Genomic DNA, 15707 nt, shown 5'->3' with positions numbered 1-15707 from the left:
ACTCCACCTGATGCCAGTCTTCGTAAATTCACACCTATGTGCTTATTTCACAGAATAAAAGCAAAGACAAGAAAAAGAACAATGCCCCCCTGTGCCGCTGGCCAGTGCCAGGTAGTACAATAATAAAATGCCAAAAGACCACCAAGACCCATGCATATCACTGCTCTGAAATGCAGCTTCCTTGTGGTGCCACCATGCCTACATTATTGGGGTATTCCCATCAGCCATTTATAGCATGCGGAGGCCAGGATTACGGAAACAGCAGAGTTAGCTGTGCTATGCCGTTTCTCTAGCTCCCATTTCTTTCTATGGGAGTTACGATAACAGCGAAGCACAGCTGCCTGCCACCTGCGGCGGGTATTCTGAAAGTAGGCATGAATGGCTGAGAGGGGGACACCCCTTAAAAGGGGTTGTGCCAAGTAGGAGTTCTATCTTATCCACGTGATCCTGGGAACGGGGTCCCATGTTCTCGTCCTGATGGGAGTGGTAGGCCACACTGTTCATTCTCTGGGGGGGCGGGGGCTGCTAAAAATAGCGGAGCACTGTACTTTGTCATCTCCGCCAGTCCCATAGAGAATGAACGGAGTGGCAGGGAGAAGAGATTCGCAGACATGTACACTGAGGACTGAGCCTAGAGATCCAGCAATTCCTGTCATTCTGGCAACTGCCATCAATAAAAGACTGCATGCACATCACCGCATGTCACCAATGATTAATCACAGAATCACGTACTCACACCCTACTCAATATCCTGTTCCTCACCCAGTTCTACAGATGGTACGCAGAATGGCCTCAGTAAAGCTCTGTTCACACTGGTTCTCAAAGGATCCTAACTGATCCTCTGTAACTGATCCCGTTCCGTCAGGTTGACCATCAGCGGCAGCAGAAAACTGACGGGACTGAATCTTGATGCCACAGCATATATACTGAATGTGTCCTGCACTTCTCACCATAGAAAGAACAAAGATACATGTATAAACTACAAGTTCTACTAAATCTCCTCCCATAAAACTATCAGTCTGCTCAGCTCCTCCTGCTCTATAACATGCTGCCTGCAGATAAGACTGTGTGTACAATGGGAAAGGTTCCCTTTAAACCTAGCGCATTTGTGGAGTCCACTGTCAATTTGCCTTGAAAAAAATAAATTTAAATGGTCAAGTCACCCAAAAAGTGGAGTGCACCGAGGAGGACAGTAGCCATGTGTCAGTAACACCATAACTCGTCACACACAGAGAGCAGGAAACGCGCACGGCACCTTGGCAGCCGCCCACACACAAAGGTTACGCTCGAACATAACCAGTAAACTAACAGTGACATATGGCATTATCCGATTGGTGGGTCTGACTCCCGACACCCCTCCTGATCAGCTGTTTGACGAGGCTGCGGCGGTCCGGCGACATCCCGTCGATCAGTCACATGGCTAATGTCTTCAAACAGATGATCTGTGGGCATGCTGGGTGTCAGACCCCACAAGATCAGATATTGATGACCCCCCCTGAGGATGAAAACCATTTCAAGGGCTAATGTACACCAATTAATTGTTTTCTGTGCCCATTTCCGTTTTTGATGTATGCATGGGGTGTCCATATGTCCGCTCTGCAAAAATATAGAACATATCCTATTATTGTCCGCTTTACGGACGAGGATAGGAGGGGCCGTACTCAACATTCGGAAAATGTGGAATGCACACCGCTGGCATCAGTGTTTTGTGGGACCGCAAAACAGCCAACAGTCGTGTACATGAGCTTTAACGGAAAGACATGAAAACTGACGGCTTAGAAGAGAATTAGTGAACAGGATTTTTTATTTAATAGGGTTGTCTCATAACTGTTATTAGCCATCCGAATATGGCGTAAAACTGGCCGTGTGACTAAGTATTGTCACACAGCCAGTCAAAAAAAGTCACAAGTCCCTTTATAAATGACCCTCTATATTATACTATGTCGGTTACCATGGGGATGCACATCGGTGAAGTTGGACATAGCCTTTAAAGGGGTTGTCTCACTTCAGCCAATGGCATTTATCATGTAGAGGAAGTTACTACAAGGCTTTTACTAATGTACTGTGATTGTCCATACTGCCTCCTTTGCTGGGTTCATTCATTTTTCCATCACATTATATACACTGCTCGTTTCCATGGTTACGACCACCCTACAATCCAGCCGTAGTGGTCGTGCTTGTACACTATAGGAAAAAGCGCCGCCTTCTCTGGTGGCTGGGACTGTGGAAGTTCACCTAAGCACGCATGCGCAGCAGCTCCTGTTCTGGCCACCTCGTATCCGTTCTGGGAACAAGCAGGGTATAATGTGATGGAAAAATGAATCCAGCCAGCAAAGGAGGCAATATGGAGAATCACAATACATTAGTAAGTGCATTGTGTTACCTTTATCTACATGATAAATGTCATATACTGAAGTCAGACTACCCCTTTAACTATCTCGAAGATGATTTTGTGCACACATTTGAACTAGTAATACGGTACAATCAGACAAGTTGGGAGATGATTAATAGAATTGTAGAAGACAATCGGTCGTCCCATACATGCAGAATTATCCATGACAATTAATTGGTCATCTAAAGTTTTTTTTTTCCTGGGTTACTATTTCTAGGAAAAAATCATGACATCATAATGATAATTGCTATATTCAGGTAACGGGAGCGATTCCTGCTTCTAAAACCTAGCAGCTGTCCACCTCAGCCTGCGCCATTGTATCTGGAACGCAGGACATAGCGTTAGCGGCCCCTGCTCCATGCAGTCATCCAGAAGAAGCATTCCAGCTCCTGCCCATGGGAGGTCAGAAGTAGTTCTACCACATTCTTCTCTGCAAAGCCCCTTCAGTCAGCGCTGGCAGCCTGCGTGCAGCCGATAGAAGCAAGATCCAACATGCTCCTCCAGGATAGAGCGCCAGGGCAAGACCCGAGACCCACGCCAGATACCAACACCTCAGTGCTGGACACTTCGCATGTGCAGTTTAACCCCTGAAGCGCAAGCACTCCACTATGCCAGTGCTAGAGCGGACTAGGACTGCAGCCAGCATTTTCACTGCACTACTGAATTCAGTAGGAAATCCCCAACCTGACGGACACAGTGGGATCGTCTAGGACTCACCTTATTTTATCTCCATGGAATCCATTGAGCCCCAAACTGTCAGGGCGCTCCTTTCTCCTCCTGTACAGGTCTGACTGTGTCAAGGCTTTCAGCTGCAACGCACTCATTTTTTCAGAAGACCAAAAAAAATTCAAATATGTGAAAGTGTAGAAGACAGGCGGCTTTAGACGTAGCCTGCAGAGATAGCAGAGTGGAGTGGCCGCACACCTGCACGGTTCCAGGCGGAGGCTTCTCTGCCAGAAGCACTAGCAGTCGCTTCCTGTTTCTCACAAGCACACACCCTTCTACCAGGCCACTACGGTATGCTCCCCTTATCACCTACACACCTAGGGGACGTCTATGCTATTTGGAAGGCAGGCTGGAGGCGGCCCGGCTGGGTCCTCTTTTGTCCTCCGACTCTGCGCACACAGTGCCATTGTTGTGCTAAGTGGACAGTCACCCACACACCAGAATGTCAGAAATATATGCATAAGAGGACACTGCACACAACATCCAGTGACACAAGAACACGCACATCATGGCTGGTAATGTCACAACTTCTAGAACACGCGATGGAGACGCGTCGCAGAAAACACTTGCATGACCGACCACACATCTAGAAACCACAGCAGCAGAGAAACGCATAGGAAAAATGTTAAAATCTGAATGCAATTTCTGACATGGTTTCCACCGCACACGAAAAAAACGTATCCTGTACTCATACAGTACGTAGCGTGCGTCTACTAGAGTTTCACAAATCCTATCCACACGCTGTGGGACGTGTCCGCGCCAGAACTGGCAGCTATACAGCAATATTTGTCACACTTCTTAACGCAGAAAACTGGCGCAACATTTTTTGTGATGCGCAATGTGACATGGCAAAAAATGTATAAAAATCTAACTTGAACGGATTTTTTGTGACCGTCACATCACGGTCGCAGCATGTTGCACTACGACACCTTTTACTATCATTACAAAAAAACGTTGCGCGAATTCTCTGCAACAAATGTCGCCACTGGTCGCAAGACAGCAGTCATAGCCAGGTTCACTCAGTATCGGTGATAACATACAAATGAATGGGATTGCTGCACCCGTCAAAAAAAAATTCAGCAGCGGTGGATTTCATGCGACGGGCATGGCAATTTCATTTATTTCTATGAGATCGCCGCTACTCAGCGAACCTGGCTGTCTCGTGACCAGTGGCGCCGTACCCGTAATCTGCAGCATGTCAATTTAAGGATTTCACCCTTTGTAATGCATCTGCAGCATTTGCACCAAAATCCACCGAAAAATCTGCACAATTTGGATGTTCACAACGTGTCGCTGTACCTCAGGGTTATCTGCACACGGGTGCAGGTTTTCAAACAGAATTCCCGCACCAAAATCCATACTATGTGCAGGTACCCTTAGGGTGTCTGCACGGTTTTAACTTGTGCGGGGGAAAAAACGCAGCGTAAGGCCGAATGCCCGCGGCCGTGGGACACGGACGTGAGTGGTTTGTGGTATCCTGGCCTGGCATCCTGCTGACAGCAGGAGCGCACGGCGTCATTGGTTGCTATGCCGCCGTGCGCTTCATGCAGCCGCTGCTGTACAGTAATACACTCGTATAGATCATACCAGTGTATTACTGTAGTGCAGCGACGGCATGAAGCGCACGGCGGCATAGCAACCAATGACACTGTGCACTCCTGCTGTCAGCAGGAATCCAGCCCGGCATACCACGGACCGCTCAAGTCCATGTTCCACGGCCGTGGGCATTCGGCCTAATACAGCATCAGCAAAGTGAAGGAGATTAGACGAATCTCATGTACACTTTATTTTTTTTCCCCCCCCTTAGGTGTGGAAATTGACCTGGGATGCGGATGCGGAGAGCACACGGTGTGCCTGCCGCATCTTTTGCGGTCTCACTCCAATGAACGGGTCACAAAGAATGCAGATCGTAAGCGGACTGAAATTACGGTTGTGTGCACATGCCTTCTGTGTTGTGGACCGCAAACCGCAGGTCTGCAAAACACGGGCACCGGCCGTGTGATCTCCGTACCGCGCTGCGGAACCTTTGACTTTGATGCAAGGTGCAGTGAAGGATAGGACATGGCACAGACCAGACCTAGAAGCCCTGTCCACAACACGGGCACAGCGGCCCCACGGTTGTGTGCAGGAGGCCTGAGGCTGGGTTCACAAGTGACTGAGAAGCTGCAGATTTTCTTCTAATCTGCAGCAGAAAAAACTAACAAAATAACAAACAAAGGGGGTCTTCACACCGTGATGATTTTGTTGTAGAAAAGCTGCAGATTAGACGCAATTTCATTCTTGGAATTGGAAAGGTTGAAATCTGCAATGAAATGCACCGCAGATCAGTTTCTACTGACTGAGAATTGCTAAACTCCGCAGCTCATCAGACACTTGTGACCGCAGCCTAAAGTTACATGCACACAGTAATGTCGTTTATGCACATTTTCCTGCGTTTCCCCACCAGAATCTGCATGCGTCACTTGCGGATTTTGACAGAGATTTGCCCCCAGACCTTTAAATTGCAAAAAGCCATCTGCACTGGAAATAGGCTCAAACTACTGACGTGCTGCAGATTTCAGAATCCGTACTGCAGGACAACTTCCTCACAGTGTGGGCGAGATTCTGAAATTCTCGTACCGTGTTGCTCTGCGGATTTTCTGCACTTAAAGAGGTATTCCGGCAAAGTAACTGAATTTTTGAAAAACTGCATTAAAGGGGTTCTGCAGTTCTTTCAAACTGATGACCTGTCCTCTGGATAGATCATCAGCATCTGTTTGAGAAGGCAGCGGCGCTGGCAGTAGCGCGGCGACCTTCTCGCCGTTTACCGCAGGCCCAGTGACGTCATGACTAGTATCAATGCCCTGGGCGGGGCTAAGCTCTGTTCACTTGAATGGAGCTTAGCCCCGCCCAGGCCAGTGATACTAGTCGTGACGTCACTGGACCTGCGGTAAACAGCGAGAAGGCCGCCACCCTACTGTCATTGACGCTGCCTTCTCAAACAACTGATCGGCGGGGGTCCCGGGTGTCGGACCCCGCCGATCAGATGCTGATTATCTATCCAGAGGATAGATCATCAGTTGTAAGCTTCATGTTCCAATATGGTGAATACATAGAATGATACAGCTTCTGCATCGCATCTCCCCTACCACGATTCCCATGTGGAGATACAGCATCTGAGTTATGTAGCTATGCAGAGTCTGCATGGAAATACTAGTCAAAACATTTGCTCTGCACTATGGAAGATAGTATGTGCAGACATGTCATGAATGAGGATTTACTGCAAAAGATGCAGGTACTTAAAGGGTTTGTCTCACTTCTGCAAATAGCATTTATCATGTAAAGAAAGTTAAAGGGGTTGTCCCATCATAAACAATGGGGGCATATCGCTAGGATATGCCCCCATTGTCTGATAGGTGCGGGTCCCAGAGGTGGGAACTGTGGCTGGAGGACCCCAGGTTTCCCCATACAAGTGAATGGGAGCGCACCTCGCTTGCGCGGCCACCACTCCCATTCATTTCTATGGGGCTGACGGAAATAGCCGAGCCAGCGCTATTTTCAGCAGTCCCATAGAAATTAATGGAGGGCAGCTGCACATGTGCAGTGCGCCCTCCGCCGCCTTTCCCCGCTCCGTTCTCGGTGTAGATTCAGGTCCCAAAGATGGGACCCGCACCCATCAGACAATGGGGGCATAATCTAGCGATATGGCCCATTGTCTTTGATGAGACAACCCCTTTAATACAAAGCACTTACTAATGTACTGTGATTGTCCATATTGCCTCCTTTGCTGGCTGGATTTATTTTTCCATCACATTATACACTGCCGGTTCCATGGTTACAACGACCCTGCAATCGACCAATGGTGGTCGTGCTTGCACACTACAGAAAAGAGCACCGGCCTATCCATGATCACATAGTCCTGGCCACCAGAGATGCTGCCACTTTTTTTTGTAGAGTGCAAGCACAGCCAGTGCTGATGGATTACAGGGTGGTCGCAACCATGGAAACAGGCAGTGCAAAATGTGATGGAAAAATGAATCCAGCCAGCAAAGGAGGCAATATGGACAATCACAATACATTAGTAAGAGCCTTGTAGTAACTTTACCTACATGATAAAGGCCACTTGTTGAAGTGAGACAACCTCTTTAATAACAAATAATAAATAAATTAAATAGCCTAAAATCTAATCCGCGCCGATAAGCAGACAATTATCGTGAAGGAAGCATTGATTCCCGATGATTGCTTGCTCTCAGGGAAGGTGAAGAGCTGAATTTACATAACGCCATTACCACCACTATATAGGGATGAGTGATGGCTACTGCACAAATTCATTGAGTCCTGTTCACACACCACCATCTGATAAGGTGCCTGTACGAAAAATTACTTAAAGGGGTTCTGCAGTTTGCTTAAACTGATGATCTATCCTCTGGATAAGTCATCAGGATCTGAGCGGCGGGGGTCCCGGGTGTCTGATCAGCTGTTTGAAAAGGCAGCGGCACTCCAGCAGCACCGCGGCCTTCTCACTGGCCCAGTGACGTCACGTCACGTCTAGTATCAACTTGCCTGGGCGGGGCTAAGCTCTGTTTACTTGAATGGAGGACTCTGCTGCCTAGAAACAATGAATTTGTGCAGTAGCCATCACTCATCCCTATATAGTGGTGGTAATGGCGTTATGTAAATTCAGCTCTTCACCTTCCCCGACAGCAAGCAATCATCGGGAAGCAATGCTTCCTTCACGATAATTCTCTGCTTATCGGCGCATTGTAAATGCGTCTTAACTTTTAATATGTGGAGCATTTTTAGATTTTAGGCAAACTGTAGAACCCCTTTAAGGCTACTTTCACACTAGCGTTTTTTTGCGGATCCATCATGGATCTGCAAAAAAACGCTTCCGTTACCATAATACAACCACATGCATCCATCATGAATGGGATCCGGGTGTAGTATGTCTTCTATAGCCATGACGGATCGGTCTTGAGCACCACTGAAAGTCAATGGGGGGCGGATCCGTTTTCTATTGTGCCAGAGAAAACGGATCCGTCCCAATTGACTGCCAGGACGGATCCGTTTGGCTCCGCTTTGTCAGGCGGAAAGCAAAACGCTGCAAGCAGCGTTTTGGTGTCCGCCTCCAGAGCGGAATGGAGACTGAACGGAGGCAAACTGATGCATTCTGAGCGGATCCTTTTCCATTCAGAATGCATTAGGGCAAAACTGATCCGTTTTGGACCGCTTGTGGAACGGATCTCACAAACGGAAAGCCAAAACGCCAATGTGAATGCTACTTTACAAATTGGCCAATTGTCGGGAACGAGCGTTTATAAGAATATTTGTTCCTGATAATAAGCTCATGTAAACCCGCCATTAGTCCCTCACCTTCATCACTGCACCTGAATATTTGTATCATTTCAGAGAGGGTCACAGCAAACCCCACCACTTCCCCAGTTGACCCATCAGCCTCCACCTCATTAGGCACCTTCTTCACTTGCCCAGTGGTCACAGCAATGCCTCTATCCTGCCACCCAAGAACCAGCATGTGTGTATGTTCCCACCAGGTACGTGATCTCCATCTGACATACACGTCTTTGTTTAATTAGAGTAAAACCTGATGGTGATCAGCCTTCGTCATCAGCAGAAACCAGGTCCACTAGGGCAGGAGCTTCTTACAGAGTAGTGCTCCATTCCCAAGTGGTGGACCTCCCTCTGTGCTGTCTATATGGCCTATGAGGGTGTATGGACATGGGTGGCCTTCATGAGAATGACAATATTTCAACACATGGGGGGTAAATTATCAAAACTTGCACAGCAGACTTCTGGCTTCAAAACGTTGGAAAATAGGACTCTGACTTTGTTGGCTCGCTTGCCCAAAAGTTGTGCGACATTCTGCAAATTCTAAAATTCCTCCCATAATGTATAAAGCACAATCTCTCAAACCATGTGAAAGGAACACTCAAAGCTGCAGCACGCGGAATACAATTTAGAGCTGAAAAGCATATTGCCATTAGGGCTCATTCACACGACCGTATGGCTTTTTCAGTGTTTTGCGGGCCGTTTTTAACGGATCCGTTTTTTGTTTCAGTAGTGTTTCCGATTCCGTTCCATTTTTCCGTATGGCATATACAGTAATTACATAAAAATTGGGCTGGTCATAAAATTTTCAATAGATGGTTCCACAAAAACGGAACGCATGATCTACAGAGAACATTCCGTATGTGTTCTGTTTGTTTTTTTTTGCGGACCCATTGACTTGAATAGAGCCACGGAACGTAATTTGCGGGCAATAATAGGACATGTTCTATCTTTCAACGGAACGGAAAAACGGAAATGGAATGCATACGGAGTACATTCCGTTTTTTTGGGGGGGAAAACGCAAAAAAAGGTTTGTGTGAACGAGCCCTTACAAGGTTAGGGCTCGTTCACACGAACGCGTGAAGCCCGTGCTGTGGACCGCAAATTGCGGTCCCCAATGCATGGGCACCGTCCGTGGGGCAGGCGCATGGGGATTGCAGACCTATTCACTTGAATGGGTCCGCGATCCTTCCGTTACACAAAAATATAGAGCAAGTTCTATCTTTTTGCGGTGCGGAAGCACGGAACGGAACCCCAGATAGCGCTCCGTAGTGTTCCATTCCACATCTCCGGATTTGCGGACCCATTGAAATGAATGGGACCGCATCCGTGATGCGGAATGGCCACGGAACGGTGCCAGTGTATTGCAGATCCGCAAATGCTGTCCGCAATATGGCAACGGGCATCACACGTTCGTTCGTGTGAACGAGCCCTTAAGGGTATGTTCACATATTCATTCAGAAATCCCGTAGCCTGATCTGTCAGTTATTTCCATCAGTTTTTGCGAGCCAAAACCAGGTTCGGGTCAAAAACACAGAACAGGTGCAGATCTTTCCATTATACCTGATCTCTGTGGAGGCTTCACTACTGGTTTTGGCTCACAATCACTGATGGAAATAACTGAAGTGTGAACTCAGACTTAGGACTCATGCACACGAACGTATTTTCTTTCTGTGTCCGTTTTTTTTTTTGTGGACCCATTGAAATAAATGGTTCTGTATACGGTCCACAAAAAAAAACAAAAAAAACGGAAGTTACTCCGTGTGCATTCCGTTTCTGTATGTCCGTATTTCCGTTCCGCAAAAAATTAGAACATGTCCTATTATTGTCTGCATTACGGACAAGGATAGTACTGTTCTATGAAGGGCCAGCTGTTCGGTTCATCAAAATACGGAATGCACACGGACGTCATTCATATTTTTTGCGGATCTGTTTTTTGCGGACTGCAAAATACATACAGTCGTGTGCAAGAGGTCTTAGCCAGATAATGGGATCTGGTTGCATTCAGAGAAGATGTCGGCTTTCGCCCCGGGCAAAAAGTCGTACAGCAAACAGAATGAAAACCACATGCAGAATTGGCCCAAGATTGAGATTACAATCTCCCGTTAGTTTTTTTATGTATCCCAGTGGTGGCCAACATGTAGTCTAGTCTACAAACTGAAATTCATATGTTCCTCAAGTATTTCAATATACAAAACCTGTTATGGCGATCAGGAGAACGTAAAATATGTTTCTATTAAATCCCTAAACTTCTACAGGAAAGCTTCTCCTGGTTAAAAAAATGTTCTGTAGAACAACGTGGACCCAGAATAAGAAAGCGATATTTCTAAATTAAAGAGGGAAACTCAGGATAAAAAGGAGAACTTCCCATCAGAAGGGAATCAGGTCCTCAGGACAGGCCATAAATATCTGATCAGCTGGAATAAGACAACGCCAGGGCTACTGCAGAACATCAGTGGGGGTGCTGGACTCCTGCCAATCAGATTTTGATGGCCCATCTTGAGGATCTGCCATCAATACAAAAATGACCAGAAAACCTCTTTAAAATGTCTATCAGAGGCTCTGTTCAGGGCCTCCACTGCACATTTTGTTACAAATATTGGACAGTTCATCTAACAGAAACCCAATGGATGTCATTCTAGTCAACCGGGTCTGTCTGGTGCCATTAGGTTCAGTTATGGTTCAGATCTGGCAATTCTGTTTCGTTGTTCTGCCCCTATAAAACTGGCATGTCAATGATATAAAAATGTTGCAGTCAGATAACACAAAAATGGACCCCCTCTTGCACAGCTCCCACTGGACAGAGACAGCTGCTCTATTTGGAATGACATTTTATTTGTGCCACGCGTTTCGCATCTATTGATCCTTAATTGGGTTACAAGACTCGGCAATACATCTAGTCCAGATCAGAAACATGCTGACTGTAGCTGCGCAAACAAAATATCGAACAGAGCAATTGTCCCCCATCCAGAGACTAGGCAGCCTCGCCAGGAGGGATCAAATTTTGCGTTCTTCAACACTAGTTATATCGGCGACATTGTGTGAACCAGTTTGGCCTGATGTCTACACAGAAGAAGCAGGCGGCAAAGGAGGATCTTCCTCAGGTCGGTGTGTCTGATGGACATGTAGTGGTGACGAGCCACCAGCCCTTCTATTCCAGGATATCTCCTCAGCTTGAGAGGCAAAAAATAAAATGCAAGATTGTTTTCTATGGCTTTTATATGGAAAAGTACAACTGGAGATGGACAGTGCTGGACTTTGTTTCCATGAAAAGCCACAAATGATTTTGCTCTGGTCATAGTTAGTCAGAGGCTGTGACAGAATTCCTGCCATTATCAGTTATCATATGACCCGTCACAGCATTGTAAAGGGGGAGGCATTGATAGGTCATGGATAAAAGTCGGTATTAATCTGTGGCTGACTACTTCATTTCTCAGAGGGAATTCCTAGAAGAGACACCCTTGCCCGGCAGTGCTCCAGTAGTAAATATTCTGTGAAGAGCCTGTTGTGCTGCTAGGACTGAGGCCTCCTCTGCCAGAAGAGCACCGCAGAATTCAGGATAAGGTGGGACATCCCCTATAAGAGGGGTTCCTGCTCAATTCTGGACATCCCTTTAAAAGTGCTGTCCAGGATTAGAAAAACATGGCTGCCTTCTTGCACAAACAGCACCACCCGTGTCCATAGGTTGGGTCTGGAATTACAGCTATGCTCCATTGGAGTCAATGGGGCAGAGCTGCAATAACGCACACAGCCTGTGGACAGGGGTGGTACTGTTTTTGGAAGAATGCAGCCATATTTTTCTAATCCTGGACAACCCCTTTAAGACTATATTTATACATGGTTGATCATCTGGCTCACAATCACTGATGGAAATAACTGATCAAAGTACTGAAGTAGGGCTGCAACGATTACTCAATGTAAGGCTACATGCATACGACCGTTCCGCTTTTTTTGCGGTCTGCAAATGGCGGATCCGCAAAACACGGATGGCGTCCGTGTGCATTCCGCAATTTGCGGAACGGACAGCCTTTAATATAACTGCCTATTCGTGTCCGCAAAAAAATCCTCAACACAATTTCCCTGCATTGAGGATTTGTTTTAATCATGTGATCACGGCGCGTGAGTGAAGTGAAGCCGGCCATCACTCGCCGCTCCGTGGCCTCCCGTCGGCACCGCGCGCACTGACCAGGGCCTTGCGTGCACACACAGTCAGCACGCTGCCCGACACTGTGTGTAACGTCGGGTCCATCCCAGTGCATGCTGGGAAGAAGACGTGGTCCTTCTCCTGCGGACTCCATGTCAGACAGCCGCGCACGCCAGGAAAGGTAAGTATTCTCATTAGCAGTGGTCCGAATCTGCTGGCGGTGGAAGGGGGCGGGGTTGTGGGGCACCCGTAATTTGAAGGGGCTGATGGCGCTGGGGGACATACAGATGGCAATGGATGGCAATAGCATGGAGGGGCTGATGGTGCTGGGGGACATGGCATGGAGGGGCTGATCTGATGGCACTGGGGGACATGATGGCATGGAAGGGCTAATGGCAATGGTGGACATGGCATTGAGGGCCTGATGGCAGTGAGGAACGTGGCATTGAGGAGCTGGTGGCACTGGTGGACATGGCATGGAGGGGCTGATGGCACTGGGAGAGTGGGGGACATGATGGCATGGAGGAGCTGATGGCACTGGGAGAGTGGGGGACATGGTGGCATGGAGGGGCTGATGGCAATGGGGGACATGGTGGCATGGAGGGGCTGATGGCAATGGGGGACATGGTGGCATGGAGGGGCTAATGGCAAGGAGGACTGAAGACTTGGGGGGCTGATGGCACTGGGGGGAGCTAATGGTACTGGGGGGGGCTGACAGCACAGAGGACTGATGGCACTGCGGGGAGCTGAGGGCACTGGGGAGCTGATGAGTTTTATAAAAGGAAAATGTTCTTTTAATTAATTTTTTTCTTATTAGAGTACTTGATTAATCGTTGGATTAACCGATAGAATACTTAAATAGATCATTTAGATTACTAAAATAATCTATAGCTGCAGCCCAATACTCTCTAAGTGTCGACTAGACCTAAAGTTCAAACTTTAAAATACAAACTTTAAACATATTGCACTTTTTATTATACTTTGGTGCAATTCCTTGCCATTTTCAAGACCTCTGTGTGCTGTCAGTAAATGGTAACATTCCTTAGGTTGAAACCCCATGCAGAACAAATAGGGAGTGAAGTTAGGCTATTTTCACATCTGCGGCATGGATTCATGGATAGCCTGCCGGAATTCTCCATATCCGGGACTGACAGATGCAACCGGAATGCCCACCAGTCCCATTAACTATAATGGGGTTCGGCGGATATCTGGCCGCAATCCAGCAAATATGCCAAGAATTGGTCGGACCAAAGATTGCCACCATTCCGGTCGGATTGCAGTGTCGCAGATGTGAAAGTAGCCTAATGTACATCAGCAGCACAAACCCCCTCCTGGTAGTCTGCCATTAATGCACCAGCGCAGGTAAAATCAACCAGTTTAATATATATTTATTCGTTTTCCCATGCATGCATAGCCACACTGTTTCTTTTCAGCTGAAACTTTTATACATAAATGATACATTCCTATACAAAACATGCTGATGAGTTGCCATTTTAAATTGTTATTTTGGTAGAAAACTATTTTTCATTTACCCAGGGAATTATCAGTTAAAGGGGTTGTCCTGAGGATAGGTCATCAATAGAAAAAGCACGGACAACCCCTTTAATAGATGGGGCCATCATAATGGGGAGTGGTTACAAACAGCATCTCTTGGTCTGAGAGGTCAAGGCATTCTTTAACAAGTAGGCACTGCCCAAAGCGGAGAACTCCTTTATAGGAGTAAAGGAGTTGTATGGGAATAAGTAACTTCTCACAGGCACCTGCTATGGAGAGAATCATACTTGCCTACTCCCCACCTCTCTGGCCCTGCATGCCGGCTCCAGTGTGTCCATCTTCCAGTCTGGCTTGTTTAATTCCTCCTGGACACGGCCACGATAATCTGCTCCACTGCAGCCAATTACTGGCTTCAGTGGTCAAGTATCTCTTGTGGACATGTCACCGCTGAATCCAGTCATTGATTGCAGCAGAGTAGATGATCATGTCCGTGCCGCAGAGGAAGTAAATAAGCTGCGGACTGGAAGACGGGCACACTGGAGTGGCTGATAGCAGGTCAGTATGGAATCTTTCCATAGCGGAGGCATGCCGTGGATACTTGTGAAAAGTTACTTATTCCCGGACAACCCTTTCATGGTCAGCACTAGGGCTGAAACGATTCATCGATGTAATCGAGGCAAAAAAATCCTCGATGCAGTTTCCCTGCATAGAGAATTCGTTTAAATCCCATGACCACGGAGAGTGAATGAAGTGAAGCCTTTCACTCACCGCTCCGTGGCCTCCCCACTGTGCTGCACTGGCCAGGGCCTTGCGTGCACACATCGTCAGAGCGCTGGCCGACGCTGTGTGTGACGTCAGGTCCCTCCCAGTGCATGCTGGGAAGAAGACGGGGTCCGTCTCCTGCGGACTCCATGTCAGCGCACTGCCAGTGCCAGGAAAGGTAAGTATAAAGTTAGCGGGGGGTTTGAAGGGGGCACCGGTGATGAAGGGGGCACCTGTGATTTGAACTGGGCTGATGGCGCTGGAGGACATGGATGATCATGGCAATGGCATGGAGGGGCTGATGGCACTGGGGGAGTGGGGGAAGGGACATGGATGGCATAGAAGGACTGATGGCGCTAGGTAGGGGACATGGCATGGAGGCACTGGGGGAGGGGGACATGGCAATGGATGGCATGGTGGCACTGGGGGAGGGGGAAACAATGGATGGCATGGAGGGGCAGATGGCACTGGGGGAGTGGGGGACATGGCATGGAGGCAGAGGGCTGATCTGATGGCACTGGAGGAGTGGGAGACATGGCAATTGGGCTGTCAATGGATGGCCTGATGGTACTGGGGGACATTGTGGATGGCATGGAGGCACAGGGGGAGTGGGACATGGCAATGGATGGCATGGTAGCACTGGGGGAGGGGGACACAATGGATGGCATAGAGGGGCAGATGGCACTGGAGGAGAGGGAGACATGGCAATTGGGCTGGCAATGGATGGCATGGAGGGGCTGATGGCACTGGGGCACATTGTGGATGGCATGGAGGCACTGGGGAAGGGGAACATGGCAATGGAGGGGCTGATGGCACTGGGGGAGTGGGACATGGCAATGGATGGCATGGTGGCATTGGGGGAGG

General features: G+C 48.0%; 1 protein-coding gene across 3 annotated transcripts in view; it reads right to left on the bottom strand.

Annotated features, from left to right (window-relative positions):
- The window catches only part of LIMS1 (LIM zinc finger domain containing 1), a 78602-nt gene that overhangs the window by 27290 nt on the left and 35605 nt on the right, over nt 1–15707 (bottom strand). The window contains exon 1 of one of the 3 annotated variants that reach the window (XM_040425065.1): nt 3110–3330. The exons of the other annotated variants lie outside the window; for them this stretch is intronic. Coding sequence (XP_040280999.1) covers nt 3110–3216 — 107 coding nt within the window. The 5' untranslated portion in view covers nt 3217–3330. Of the gene's footprint in view, nt 1–3109; nt 3331–15707 lie in introns of those variants that run through there. 3 annotated transcript variants of the gene reach the window in all.

The sequence above is a fragment of the Bufo bufo genome, chromosome 3 (assembly GCF_905171765.1).
Source record: "Bufo bufo chromosome 3, aBufBuf1.1, whole genome shotgun sequence".
NCBI classification, from domain to species: domain Eukaryota; kingdom Metazoa; phylum Chordata; class Amphibia; order Anura; family Bufonidae; genus Bufo; species Bufo bufo.
The sequence above is the reverse complement of the archived record's forward strand: the minus strand, read 5'-3'. Positions and strand labels throughout refer to the sequence as shown.